Raw genomic sequence first — 14,406 nt, 5'->3', positions numbered from 1 at the left:
GTGTGTGTGTGTGTGTGTGTGTGTGTGTGTGTGTGTGTGTGTGTGTGTGTGTGTGTGTGTGTGTGTGTGTGTGTGTGTGTGTACACCAACATGTTCTACACAGCCCATGAGGACCAGTATACAAGGACATCTGTCCAGACCTTGCCTTTGGCGTGTGTCACTTACACTCATGTTTGACGTTGTATATGTTTGTGTGTGTGTGTGTGTGTGTATACGTGTGTGTCGGTCAGAGCAAAAGGATTTTGAAGAGGTGAAGTGATTGTTTGTCTTTGGTAGAATGAGACTGCAGGGGAGTGAAAGGAAGGAAGGAAGGACGTTAGAGGAGAGAGAGAGGAGTGAAGGGAGGGATGGACACACACACACACACACACACACACACACACACACACACACACACACACACACACACACACACTGCTCATTATATTATTAGATGTAGGAGATGTAGACAATCTGTCAGACTGAGATCTCACATGGGATGATTTTCAGGAAGTGGCGTCCCTCTGTGAGCGAATCAGAGCCCAGCTTGCTATTTGACCGCCGCTGCCTGGGGGCTTTTAGCTAAACAGATGGCTTTTAGTGAATGAGACGGTGACGGGGACACACTGACTGTATGGAGAGAGACAGACAGAGTGGATGCACATGCCTTATCGAGTGTGTGTGTGTGTGTGTGTGTGTGTGTGTGTGTACCCACCCTTGTGTGGAGATTCAGTTACAGGCAGATGTCATGTTAGAGGCACACAGACTGTCTGAGTGGAAACCATCTCAGCCCAATATGCCGTTTAACAGAATATTCCAGCACTTTGATACCAACAAAGGATAATTGTACTCCTTATTCTGCAGCCACCAAATCTGGGGCCTTCTTCCTCCTGATTCCACTCCTCATCCTCACATTTCTTCCTCTAAATATTCACTTCTTCACTTAAAACACATAATGAACAATTTGAATTAGAGGAAAGCCTTGGGTTTGATGTATCGTATGTGATGCTGACTGCAGACATACAGTATATCCATTCCAGGTGCAAGAGTTAGTGTCAGAGGTCAAAGGTTAATATAGCTTATGTGACCATGGAAGTCTGAATATGTCAATTAATTCAAAGTGAATCATGAACCTGCTTCCTGCTCCTGTTTGATGTTAAATGGACGACTGTGATCTCTTAATGAGTCAAGCTGTGGGCGCAGTGTGGTTGTGTCTTTGTAGTGTGGTAGAGTGTGTGTGTGCGTGATCCTGAAGGTCAACAAAGGTCAGCAGTGTAGGACTTCAAAGAAACATTGCTAATTCTTTCTCACACAGAGGTAGGCCTGTGTACACACAAACACACACACACACTGTCTTGTTTCAAAGATGTTTGGGACACAGCTGTGCTCTCCCACCTCGCCACAAGGGTCACACACACACACACACACACACACACACACACACACACACACACACACACACACAGACAAAGAGAGATACAATGGGAATGAAGTTCAGCGAATGAGAAAGCAAACAAGAGACGCTTCAGGGATTTGATTCATGATAGTTTTGAGAATATAAGAAACAAGGAGAGCTGAAATGAACATGTTGTCATTGTTTATTATGTCATTCAAACACCAGATGTGCAACATGCAGCAAAGAAAGTGTGCGAGAGAGAGAGAGGGGGGGGGGGGGCTCTGAGGTCAGGATCATGCTTGACCTAACCTCAGTATGCACATCCTCTCTAACCTCTGATGGTTTGAGGCGTTCTCCTCCTCCTACACGTTGGCAGCATGACAACCAGAACAATGTCAAGAAAAGTCTCAAGCAGATTCTGATCCCCTTTGAAACCTTTGAGACGCTCATCTCTGTGATTTGATTTGATCTGAACCGTCTGGTGCAACATTATCTGTAGTTAAACTCCTGTGTCATGGTGGCCTTACTGTGTCGGAGGACAAAGTCAAACAGGAGTTAGACTCATTTCACCTCCAAACCCTCTGGTGTTCATTTCACCGAGGCTCTCATGCATGCAGACTCATTTCCAGCCTTATGTTGTCTCTTCTACGTGGGGGAAGGAGGTAAAACATTGAAATGGGTCGTTTGTGACCGTATGGCAGCACTAACTTACCTCTGCCCGCCCCCCTCTCTCTCTCTCTCTCTCTCTCTCTCTCTGTCTTTGTCTACAGCCACCATTCTGGATCCAAACAAATTGGGGGGTGTGACTAACTTCAGCACTTTCCTGTTGGACCGGTCATCAGGGGTTCTCTTCCTGGGTGCCAGGGACGCCATACTGGCCATCGATACCAACAGCCTGAGCAGCCCACCACGCACGGTAGGACTGTGTGTGTGTGTGTGTGTGTGTGTCTGTATACTGTACTGCATGTTCACACTAAAGCTCTCACACAGGATTCTCTCTCACTCCACGGATTTTAGTATTTTCTTGTGACAGAACATTATTTTAAAAGAGTTAAATGAGTGTCACTGTAACATTTACTACTGATCAGTGTCAAATGACCAATGTCCCCATATGCTTGCTCTCTCTCTCTCTCTCTCTCTCTTTCTTTCTTTCTTTCTTTCTTTCTTTCTTCCTTTCTTTCTTTCTTTCTCCAGATTGTTTGGGATGTTCCAGAGGAGAAGAGGAAATTATGTGTAGCCAAGGGAAAGACAACGGTGAGAATCTTGCGCGTGTGTGTGTGTGTGTGTGCGCATGTGTTTGTGACTAACAGTTCTGTCTACATATGAAACAGGTCAGTCCTTAGTCAAACCTACCCAGTGTTCAGCCCTGAACACACACTCCAGAACATTCACTCATATTGTTACAGGCTCATGTTGTTACTCTCTCTCATCTTTCTTTGTTGCTCTAGTTGTCCCGACCCTTTAGCAAGGCATAAGGCTGTCCATCTGGAATTGGTCCCCAAGTGCAGCGCAATAGTGGGATCAATGCTTTAACAGAACACACTGTGATGGAGAACAATCATTTACAAATCAACTCAACTTAAACTGAAATCAAACCTTAAGGCTCTGTGATTATTATAAAGTCAACATGAGGGCAGGAAGCTTCTAACGCAGTGACCGTGGAAACCAGGTTAACCCTGTCAGAGCCAGGAGACCAGCTGGGTGCACCTGCAAAGAATGAATCCAGTAGATATATCAACAAATGATCGGTCTCTCTCTCTCCCTGGCTGAGGCGTTGTGGGAGGAGCTCAGTCTGAAGGTTGAAGGTCAGAGAGGATCAGGTCCCAGGGGCCAAGGTGACTCAGGCCTGGATCTAAAATTCCTGCGTCATAGTTTCAGGGTTACCATCAGGACAGTGGCTGTGTTTTTCCACCAGAGCTCCACGCTGAATGTGTTTCTGAGAGAGAAAGGGGGCAATCAAAGAGACGGGGAGACGCTCAGATGTTCTCCAAAAACATCATCTATGTTGTGGCTTTATGGGCCTGCGTGTTCAAATGTGAGTGATCTTGGGTTGATGTAGGTATGGGAGATCTATGCTGGTACCAGTGGGGGTCTCGAGTGTCTGTTCCAGCTGTGGGGGTCTCAAGTTTCCCATCAGACACAGTGATACTCTAACTGTTCTGAGAATCCCCTCCACCTTCCTCCTAAAGGTTAATGTGTCTGTGTAATGGACAGTGTGTTTCCTGGCAGGGCTCTCAAGTCTGAAAAATGAGTAAGAATTGTGTTGTTGTTGTTGTTGTTGTTGTTGTTCTATGTTAATTATGCTTACAATGTTTACAATGTTTGTCTTCATTTGAGATGTTTATGTTTATGCTGTCGTTTATTATTTTACAATAGTTAACACAGGATCTGCATCACATACTTGAGACCAAAGCTTACTATCCATAATCGAATGCACAACAGATGGAACTCCCCAGTGTTGTGACCAGAAGCTGAAGCGGCTGGTGTGGATTGATGTCATGTCTTGGTGTTTGTGTCCCCCTGCAGGTCGACTGCAATAACTACATCCGCCTGCTGGAATTTCTGGAGGGTGGAAGGATCTATGTGTGTGGCACTTACGCCTTCGACCCCCAGTGTGCCTTTCTGGTAAGTGTGTGTGTGTGTGCGCGTGCGTGCGTACCCATAGGTCTATCAGTCCACAGTGCACAGCCTCAGCATAGTGTAGTACTCGTAGTGGAATGTGTCCTAATTGTACAGTATTTGCAACACACACACACACACACGCACGCACACACACACACACACACTCTCTCTCTCTCTCCCTCTCTCTCTCTCTCTCTCATTCACGTACAAGCTGTGTTCTCTTTTTTTCCCACACTGAATTTCTCCACACTGAAAGTCAAGCTTGTTTTGTCTTTCCCAGTTTTCAGTCACACACACACACACACACACACACACACACACACACACACACACACACACACACACACACACACACACACTCCCACTTGTCCCCAGCAATTACAAAAATATCAGTAAATCTAGTAAAGCTGTCTGAAGGCTCTGGAATCCTTCAGGCTTTCAACATAATAACATAATAGAGACAGAATTTATTCCCAGATGGCTACAGTCTGATTTACAAGAGGATCTGGAGTAATCAGACTTTTTCCCTTCTCCTTCCCTGTCATCTTCCAGGACCTCTCCTCCTTCAGTCTGGAGAAGGCTGAGGATGGGGGTGTGAAGATGGAAACAGGGAAGGGCAAGTGTCCCTTTGAGCCCAGTCAGCACTACACAGCTGTGATGGCAGGTGAGTGGCTACAGCAAAGCCTTTGACCGCCACTAAACTCTGCGGTTTGTTGGCTGCTTGATCAGACTTCTTTGTGTGTGTGTGTTCATGTGTGTGTTTAGGTGGCATCCTCTACACGGCAGCTACCAGTAACTTTCTGGGAACGCTCTTTGACATCTCCAGAGCAACTGGCCCTGAACAGGAGCGCATCCGCACTGAGAGATCCATCAACTGGCTCAGTGGTGAGACACACGCACACGCACACGCACACGCACACGCACACGCACAGTACACATACAAATGCCCACAAATGCACATGTTGACAACACTTTCACCGTCTGTTTTTGTGATGATAATGGTTGTGTGTGTGTGTGTGTGTTTGCACTTCACAGACCCAGAATTTGTGAGCTCTGCCTTTATAGAGCAGTCCTCAGAGAGCAACCCAACAGGTGATGATGACAAAATCTACTTCTTCTTCACTGAGGTGGCCAAGGAGTATGACCTCTACACCAAGGTCAAAGTCCCAAGGGTTGCACGAGTCTGCAAGGTATTATAACTGTGTGTGTTTGTGTGTGTGTGTGTGTGTGTGTGTGTGTGTGTGTATGTGTGTGTATGCAGTCATCATCAAAACTCCTTGTATGGATTTGCACTTATGTTCCTTTGTCCCCTCAGTCTGACGTGGGAGGGATGAAGACTTTGCAGCGGCGTTGGACGACCTTCCTCAAGGCCCAGCTGGTGTGTGAGGATAAACCCAGTGGTCAGCGCTACAACGTCCTCACAGATGTTTTCGTGCAACAAACACCAGGCGACCCCAGCAGCACACTCTTCTACGGACTGTTCACCTCCCAGTGGTAAGCTGTGGAATGGGATGGGGAAGAAACCACCAGCACTACTTTGCTCCCTTACACTGCCACTTTCCCTCCAATAATAGGACTTTATCTCTAAACTCACTCTGCTTGTATTGTCTTCCATGTCGGGCCCTTAGGGAGCGAGAAGAATTGTCAGCAGTGTGCGTTTTCAGCCTGTCGGACATCAGTAAAGTGATGAATGGTCCCTTTAAGGAGCTAAGGAAGACCTGTGAGAACTGGATCAACCCTGAACCTGTCCCAACACCAAGACCTGGACAAGTACGGAACACTTTCCATTTGAATTTATAAAAGTTTCAGAAGAATCTTCTGCTTGTTAACACCTTCTTCTGTGATCCACTCTTTTAAAGTGTCTGAACAGTGCTTTGAAAGCTGAGGGGTTTGAATCATCCTTGAAACTTCCTGACAAAGTCCTAACTTTCGTGAGGGACCACCCCCTGATGGAGAACAGTGTTACAGCAGCGCCTCTACTGGTCCGGAAGGGAATCATTTACACCAAGCTGGCTGTGATGCCGACCGACCGTAGTGATGAGCAAAAAGGAGGCGTGTTGCTCCTAGGAACAGGTAAGAGGAGGAGGAGGGAGGGAAGACGCACAAATGGAGGAATATGTATGTGACGTACATGAGAATATAATGAATATGACAAAGAAAAAGTGTCTGTCATCACTAAAGAAGAGGAAATAGCTACACTAGTTGATGGGCATTTCTGTGTTGCAGACCGAGGGGAGCTCCACAAGGTGGCAGTAGTGGGCCAGAACGCCAGCCTGCTGCAGGAGATTCCTCTGTTCCCTGCTCAGGAGCCTGTCAACAATATATTACTGTACAAGGTAGAGCACACTCACTCACTCACTCACTCACTCACTCACTTGCTCATTTACTCACTCATTCACTCACTCACTCACTTATTTACTCACTCTCTCTCTCACTCACTCTCTCACTCACTCTCTTATTCACTCACTCACTCACTCACTCACTCACTCACTCATTTACTCACTCTCTCACTCACTCACTCACTCACTCACTCACTCACTCACTCACTCACTCACCCCCTACTCACTCACTCACTTACTCACTCACTCTCTCACTTACTCACTCTCTCATTGACTTACTCTCTCACTCTCTCTCTCACTCACTCAGTCACTCACTCACTCACTCACTCATTTACTCACGCTCTCACTCACTTACTCACTCTCATTGACTTACTCACTCTCTCACTCACTCACTCACTCACTCACTCACTCACTCACTCACTCACTCACTCTCTCACTCTATCTCTCACTTACTCACTCTCTCACTCACTTACTCTCTCATTGACTTACTCATACTCTCACTGACTTACTCACTCTGTCACTCACTCACTTACTCACTCTCTCACTTACTCACTCTCTCATTGACTTACTCACTCTCTCACTCACTCTCTCACTCTCTCACTCTCTCACACGCTCACTCACGCGCTCACTCTCTCACTCATTCACTGGCTCTCTGTGTTTTCCAGGGTCAGGCTCTGGTGGGCAGTCCTCAGTCTCTGGCTCGTGTCCAGGCTGAAGGCTGCGCTCTGTATTCCCACTGTGAGCTGTGTGCCCGAGCTAGAGGCCTGGGCTGTGTGTGGAGCGACAAAACCTGCAAGCCCACCGCAGAAGAGTGAGTATAGCAGACAATCTCTCCATTACTGCTAACAAAAGAAGTGCACCGAGCAACATTCAGTAGATCTACTGAAGCTTTGAACAGAACATTGTTATCATTTCTACCTGACATTGAATTTAAAAACAGATTCATTTTCAACGAGAAAAACCATGAATGTGTTTAAACCGTATTGTATTTGACAGTATCTTTGGTGTTTGTGTGTGTGTGTGTGTGTGTGTGTGTGTCCAGTCCTGGTCCAGGTGATGTGGTGGACAATGCCTTGAGAAAGTGTGATGCAGATGAGGGTGAGTGACTCAGAGTTTTATGAAATCTTTCAATCATAAGTCCATATAAGTCCACTCATTCTCCCCATCTCTCTCCTCCAGGTCGCTGCTTTCCATCCACCAGGGAGATGCGAGTGTCCAAAGGTCTGCGTCTCCTGTTGCCCTGTGTCCAGTTGTCTCCGAGGCCCTGTACTTGGGAGCATCCTCCTCACAGACACACAAGGCAGCACCACTCAGACCTTGAGGTGACTGTTGAGGATGACAGCCTGGGAACCTACATCTGTACATGCCAGGTTTGTTTCAACTTTTGCTGATGACAGGAAAAGCAGGATTCAGGCAATGCTGGGAAGAAAGAAGAAGTATAGAATAAATAGAGATGAGTGACAGAAAGAAAGATATTTTAGGGCATCGTGTCACATACAGTCTAATAAAAACTGTCCGTCTGTCCCTTCTCTACTCCAGGAGGCGGGGCCAGGCATGCGAGACCCCACCCCCTGCCGCAGAGCAGCCTATCAGCTGACACTAGAAGGCCCCAGTGCAGGAGGAGCAATAGCAACAGCTGGAGGTCGTCATGTCCTGGCCACCTATATTTTCTGTTTCGGCATTGGTGTTGTTTTTGGTGGAATCCTCCTTTACTCCTTGACCCGCCGCCGCGGTATTGGCCGTCAGGGCCACCGCCTGCCGGATAATTCACTTTCCTCAGACAAGGGTCGGGACCTGCTGGGTTCCTCAGCGACACCGCAGTCCCCCAGCAGTGCCAGCCTGCTGTCCGATGCATTCCACTTGACAGAAAAACGGAATGGGACATCGACCACAAACACCACCACAACACTCCTCAGTAACCAGGGCAATGGTGGTCACCATGGCAACAGTTACAGCGGAATCCTGATCCACAGCAACCCGAGCAACGGCCATGGGAATGCTGTCTTTGCCAACTGCAAATCAAGTAGCGACGGGCTAATGTATGCCACCGAAATTTTAGCTGCAGACATGCTGGACCAAAGGACTGGGACAAGGCAGAGGGGGAGGCCCGAGGGGGGAGAGAGGGAGTCAGGAGAGGGCAACGAGGAGGATGAGGGGCTGGGAGACGGATTAGCAGATGGGTTGAGGGGACTAGAGGAGGAGCTAGCTAGCTTTCCTGTGTTTAAGTCACCGGCTCCTCTGGCTCGGTGTGAGGAGAGCTCCATATGAACCCATGAAGATGGAGGCTCAGGAGGAAGGATGCAAAAATGGCTTCAGAATGACCACTGCCAAATGCCTTTGGATGGGAGCTGTGGAAGGAACACAGAGACATTATGTAACATATTAAAGAGATTTATGTGACAGAGACATGAGCATCTGCTGATATGAAATATTCAGACTGGAATCAGTACAAGAGAGGCTGGAGGGGAATCGGACAGCGCCTGCTAAATGTCTCATATGTAAATAGAAAATGTAAATATAGTCTGAACATGTGATTGAGCTGACAGAGCGTGCAACTAACACGTTGAAATGTTACAGAGAATCAAAGATGAAATGCCTACACTTGTAGACATGGAAAAGCCATATTGTGTTGTTGTTGTTGTTTGCTCTGTCCTTCTCCAAGTCGCACTGCAGAAAGAAAGTGCACTTTGAATCCCGACCCCCTCTTCTCTGTGTAACACACCACTTAAACACACTCCCACATCCCATAACCCTTCATGGATCCAAAGGCGCCAAAGGGCAGCTGAGCCGTACTGTAAGGGCCGGCTGTCAGACTGAACCTTTCCTGCGCTTGAAACAGGAAGAGGTCGGGCCTCTGGTGGATGACCTCCGGGTTTCTGAAGAATGAAGAATAGATTGACTGTTTGATACGCTGCAGGGATCAGGAAGGGTCGGTCACTGCCAGCACTGAGGCAACAGGTCAGGTCAACATGATGCTAGAGGTCAACTCACAACTGCCTGCATCTGTTACTATTAATGTTCCTATTTGCTAAGAGAGCGGCGAATAATTAGGCAATGGACCCTAAGTGGATAATGTCCTAAATGGATTTTCTCTGGAACCTCATGGAATGGACCACACAGTCACCTTCACCTCATGTTATGACTGGATTGTAAATTATGTATTGTTCATGTCATGTTTTGTAATAAAGTGTTAAAATGCTACTGTAATCGTGGTGTCAGTGTTGAGCCGGAACTGGTCCTGTGTGTGTGTGTGTGTGTGTGTGTGTGTGTGTGTGTGTGTGTGTGTGTGTGTTCATATTTTGTTAACATCCACTTGTAGTTTCATTTTCCACATTAGAGACAAACGTGAGTCTGCCCCCATCTTTAACACAACCATCATTATTTTACAAAACAACTTCCTAACATTCCTGCACTGCTCTTTGCTCAGATGTAAATATTAAATCTTTCTGTTGAATGTCAGCCATCAAGCAATGCGTTTGTCAAGTCACGAAAATTCCCGACTCCACCCAAAGCTCTCTAGGAAGACGAGGAAAATTCTTGAGAAAACCTTAATGTATACGGAAAAATGGACAAATGTGCAATAGGAACTTCCAGCGACATTATACAAAGGTAGAATCAAAGCAGGGTGAGCAGATGGCAGAGGGATCCACAGAGCTCTGCAGGTGGACAACCTCGGCCTCGGCTCAGGTGAGTTGCCAACATTAACTCACACGTGGTTTATTTTCTTTCCCAGAATAATTAAAGATTTTGTCAACTACCTAAAATAGAAATTCTGCACTCACACTTCTTGCACAATAAACTGTGCTTACGTCAACAAACTGACTCTGCCTCAACACCGAGTCATCACTGCAAAGACTTCACCACAAACTGATCAAATATTTATCATCGCAAGTGCTGTTATAAATGTAAACTAACCATTACATGTCTGTCTCTGTACCTGCAGCCTCTGGTGAACCTTAAGGCTCTGAAGAACGGCAGCATAATCCACTGGGACCTCAAAGCAGACATCCTGATGCTGGTGGATCAAGTCGAGCTAATTGACTTTGGACTGGCCCGCTTTGAGGAGGATGTTGGCTTTGGGGACACGATCCAGTATCTCTCTGACAGGTGAGGTCTTTTTACACACAGTTTATTTGTTAGCGTGTGTTTGCATAATGTGAAAGCACAAATTCAAGACGATGTCACAGCTGAAACGGGTAAGTGCTCCTTTATTCTTGAACAAGCTGTTAACGTGTAAAAGTTTACAAGGATTATTTATTTGGTAAAGATTGAAGTGGGAAGATCTCTCTGGTTATTTTGGGTCTACATCAGGGGTGAGCAAACTTTTTGCCTCAGGGGCCATAATCGTTTTTAAATTAACGTTTAAAAATGAACGTACAGTGGGCGAGTGAGTGGTAAAGCAGGTCCTGGTGATCAGCATCAGCTTCCTCAAGGAACCTAATAAACTAACGATGCTGAAGTCCCCTGGGTTCCTCATGGATTATCTAGTGGTTCCCAAAGTGGGGTGCGCGACGAGGCAAATGAATGATGCAATACTTCTTCATATTGCAGCAGGAGAAAGAGCGTCAGGATAACATTATTGCCCCATGTGTTTGTATCCTCTCTCATCTGCTTGTTTTTACTGAGACTCGTCGGCCCGGTTGTTGTTTTTGATCGGCGCCGCTTCACAAGCTGGATTAGCGCTATGTAAACATTTCCCTGTTCAGCTCCCAGATCGTGGTCGAGGAGAACAGGGGAGATGTTTCCTCTGCGGCCGGAGTTGATGCTCCGTATCTCTGAAGCGGCAGCTATACTTTCACCAGAATCTGGAACACTGTACATTCATATCCTCATGTGTAGCCCGTAGGTTTGTAAGCTCAGTGCTTTGATTAAAGTTTATTTAAATCATCAACACAAAGTAAAGAAAGGAAAAAGAACATTTTGTGTTTTGGATCGTTACATTTCAAACTCATTAGATGTCTGTCTGAGTACATGTTTATATGTAAGCAGCAAAAGTGTTGGACCGACATTTCATGAAAATAGAAAGATTTCCAAACTGTGGAAAGAGTTTTAAACTAAAATCACTTCCTTAAAAGCAGAATAATGTCTGAAGTTAAACAGATTGCACATAATTCCTCAGAGAAAGCAGGCCTAATGTCTGCTTGTAACTCAGAGCTCCATATTTTGGTTTCTTACTTGACTGAGTGTGTGTGTCACTCATCTAGAAGCATGTTAGGTTTACTATAACCAAAAAGGCTGAAGTCTGCCTCATAGAGCTTGTAGAGCTCCCTCCTGGCCTCTAGGGGCACTGTTACAAACCAGTCCTTCACTGAATTAGAAGATGTCATGTTTTCATAGGAAGGAGGGAATTTGATGTTCTCCAGGCCCAGGATCCTGAGCAGCTGTTCAGCATCATCTTGTAGATTTTCCTGATGTCCTACAAAGTCGTACCTGAGGAGAAGAATAAAGGAGGATCAGCATCTTTACACATTAGCTAACAAACTATCAAATTATTATTAAACCCTTACTGTATCAGGCAGGGGTGGCACAGACGAGACATCTGCCTCCAGTGAGGTTCAAAGGGTTCATTCCTCTCCGTCTGTGGGTCCAGCAGGTACTGAATAAAGTCGTAGAAAGATGGATGCAGGCCTGATGCGTGCGCCTCTTCCGCTGTCCGTGGTGTATAGGCTTGGCCGCTGTAACGACGCATCATGTCCCGGGCAAAGTTTTGGTAGAAGTACTCTTTGACATTCAGGAACTTGTCTCGATAGGCTGAGATGAGACGAACAAATGGGTGCCGAACAAACAGGAACTTGGTGTAGTGCTTCAGCCTGGCCTGCAGTCAAGAAACGCTTTGTCACTAATCACTTATCTGTCAGCACAAAGACTCAAATGTGAAGTAGACCTATAGGTCATGGTGTGCACTGACCTTTATCTCTGGTTTGGGGAAGCTGTTAAGGAGAAGGAACTGGGTGGGGAGATGGACCAGCTCCCCAGATATGGACAGGGGGTCTTGATATGGCTCACCTTGTCTCAGGGCAAACATAACCCTCTTCCAGTTGGTACATGCCACCTGTGGGTGAAAAAGCCGGTGAATGTGCTGCACAGGCGTATCTGTGTGTGTGTGTGTGTGTGTGTGTGTGTGTGTGTGTGTGTGTGTGTGTGTGTGTGTGTGTGTCACCATCACCTTGGGGATGTAACAGTAGATAATACCATGTTTGTCATCCACAACCAAGTTCTCGAGTTCTTTGGCAGATAGATCCTGTAAATCCTCTTTCCCTCCAGTAAACCTCTCTCTGCCAGAAGAGCACATTTCTCTCAGCTGCTGCTGTCTTGATTCCTGGAGCTGCTGCTGACTCTCTAGTGAAAATATAATCATCAAGGTGAGGTGAGGTGATTCATTTTAATTTTCATTCATTGAAGTCCTACCAAGATTAAGAAATGAATTTGTTTGATAGCGGCAATGCAAGATAATCCAGAAGTAATCAGAGGTGAGGTCCCATCTCCTGTTCACAAATCCTTTCATACAAATCTGGGCAAACATTGTTCAAACCAACCACACCTTGTCTACTATGAGAGGTAGTAGTGTACCTCTCTTTTCTTGTGACATATTCCAGTGGTAGGAGGACAAAATTACGACAAAAGTGGATCCCAGGACCCCCAAAGGTATAAGGAAGTGTTTGGTTGCTGCCATTGTAGCTGCAGTCTGTCGGTGTGAAATTAGGGAACAACACAAATACAAAGAGTTTATTTTGAGGCCATTGATGACTCTAATAAATCATCTAGATTCTTTCCAGCCATCCAAATGTTGGTGTCCACTGACTGTATGTATTAAATGAATGATCCAGGCCCAGGATCGTCTGCTGCCCTACGTCATCCACATACCAATGTTAACATCCAACAATGGCCTGAGACAGAGCTGAGTCCATCTGAAGGACCAAATAGCAAAACATCATCGACTCAAGCCCACCATTAAAACTGGTGCAGTGAATTGAACTTCACTTTTCCAGGTACCAATCCCTTTCTTCTTACAAGAGAGGGAGAAAAGTGCAACAGTGTTATTGTATGCTCATATTAGAATGTTATTATAGAGTAAAAATACACAATTCATTTTCAAAATACAGCCGTAGTCACATGCAGCGCTTCACAAATGCACATCACAAGTTTTGCAAATATAAAACGTGATTCACAAATGAATAAACCAAGATTTACAAATATTACTTGTTGTTACAATTCACAATTTCACAAATACATTTTAAATGGGCAAACCTTTTCTTTCATTCATTGGTTGAGTCACTTGCATTTGTTGGTGGATGGCTCCATGTGTGTTCACCCATCAGCCGGACTCGTTTGTGGAATCTTGGATCAACCGTATGAACTATAACAAGACCAGCTTAGCTGCACCGACCAACCCAACACACATCTGCTCAGCCAATCAGTGCAAACTTCACCTGCAGGAAAGAGGTCATCCTCTCTAGCTGTGGCCTGTCTTTCTTTCCTTTGGCACCTTAGTCACATGTTAATCACATTTCTATGTTCTCATTTGGGTTTTTTCCTTTTCTCCTACGTGTTTCATCATCACATGCTCATTGTCATGTCAAATGCCTTCTTCAATAAAAAATACTGCAAGCTGTCTTTTCTGCCATCTGTTCAAGTCTGTTATCTTCTGATTCTGGTGCAGTATGACTGTGATCTGTACTATTTATTAGTCTACTACATTACTTCTGCCTCCAGTAGTGGTAGGAGCCAAGTGCTACATTCGAATCCTGCCAAGATCTTGACAATGTCGTATCATTCCCAAGGTTTTGTCCCCAGTCAAGAATAATATGGTAGGTAAGCTGAGAACAGAGCAAATATGAACAGTGGCAATAAGGAGGCGTGCCAGCTTCAGTATGCCAGTATTGACTCTGCACAATATTCATGTTCTGCTCTAGCTGTGTGAAAACTGTCTTTGCCTTTATTACTAAATTTACTAATTTACTGTTTTTGTTCCCATTACTCTTTGATTCATTTACTACTACTAATACCTTTCTTTATTCATGGTGACACATGTTATGCTGTGGTTGATGACTGGTGAATGCCTTTATCATA

At 45.6% G+C, this 14,406-nt stretch overlaps 2 protein-coding genes across 2 annotated transcripts in view; one reads left to right on the top strand and one right to left on the bottom strand.

The window, feature by feature from the left end:
* sema4f (sema domain, immunoglobulin domain (Ig), transmembrane domain (TM) and short cytoplasmic domain, (semaphorin) 4F) overlaps window positions 1-9,532 on the top strand; it is a 39,012-nt gene extending 29,480 nt beyond the window's left edge. The window contains exons 2-15 of the mRNA XM_076170818.1: window positions 2,146-2,291; window positions 2,570-2,629; window positions 3,902-4,000; window positions 4,550-4,661; window positions 4,763-4,882; window positions 5,033-5,187; window positions 5,313-5,491; window positions 5,626-5,767; window positions 5,857-6,070; window positions 6,224-6,333; window positions 7,002-7,147; window positions 7,379-7,434; window positions 7,516-7,706; window positions 7,876-9,532. Coding sequence (XP_076026933.1) covers window positions 2,146-2,291; window positions 2,570-2,629; window positions 3,902-4,000; window positions 4,550-4,661; window positions 4,763-4,882; window positions 5,033-5,187; window positions 5,313-5,491; window positions 5,626-5,767; window positions 5,857-6,070; window positions 6,224-6,333; window positions 7,002-7,147; window positions 7,379-7,434; window positions 7,516-7,706; window positions 7,876-8,604 — 2,459 coding nt within the window. The 3' untranslated portion in view covers window positions 8,605-9,532. The remainder of the gene's footprint in view (window positions 1-2,145; window positions 2,292-2,569; window positions 2,630-3,901; window positions 4,001-4,549; window positions 4,662-4,762; window positions 4,883-5,032; window positions 5,188-5,312; window positions 5,492-5,625; window positions 5,768-5,856; window positions 6,071-6,223; window positions 6,334-7,001; window positions 7,148-7,378; window positions 7,435-7,515; window positions 7,707-7,875) is intronic.
* Window positions 9,533-11,528: 1,996 nt separating this feature from the next.
* On the bottom strand, window positions 11,529-12,694 carry LOC143016446 (carbohydrate sulfotransferase 12-like). Its single transcript, XM_076170794.1, has 4 exons — window positions 12,503-12,694; window positions 12,245-12,388; window positions 11,844-12,151; window positions 11,529-11,766 (listed from the first exon to the last, which is right to left on the bottom strand). Exons 1-4 carry the CDS (start codon window positions 12,692-12,694, stop codon window positions 11,529-11,531), a joined length of 882 nt encoding a protein of 293 aa, XP_076026909.1.
* Between the last annotated feature and the right edge of the window lie 1,712 nt (window positions 12,695-14,406).

Source organism: Genypterus blacodes, unplaced genomic scaffold (genome assembly GCF_046128005.1).
Source record: "Genypterus blacodes isolate CSIRO-AG114 ecotype Tasmania unplaced genomic scaffold, CSIRO-AGI_Gbla_v1 ptg000232l_1, whole genome shotgun sequence".
Taxonomy (NCBI): domain Eukaryota; kingdom Metazoa; phylum Chordata; class Actinopteri; order Ophidiiformes; family Ophidiidae; genus Genypterus; species Genypterus blacodes.
Note: the sequence above shows the minus strand (reverse complement) of the source record. Positions and strands in the feature narration are given on the sequence as shown.

Excerpts from the sequence above, each read along its gene's own strand:
- LOC143016446 (XM_076170794.1), bottom strand. The coding sequence starts at position 12,694 with ATGATTATATTTTCACTAGAGAGTCAGCAGCAGCTCCAGGAATCAAGA. Across the intron at positions 12,389-12,502 it reads TCTACTGTTACATCCCCAAG|GTGGCATGTACCAACTGGAA; the intron begins GTGATGGTGACA and ends TTTCACCCACAG. Across the intron at positions 12,152-12,244 it reads TCCCCAAACCAGAGATAAAG|GCCAGGCTGAAGCACTACAC; the intron begins GTCAGTGCACAC and ends TCTTGACTGCAG.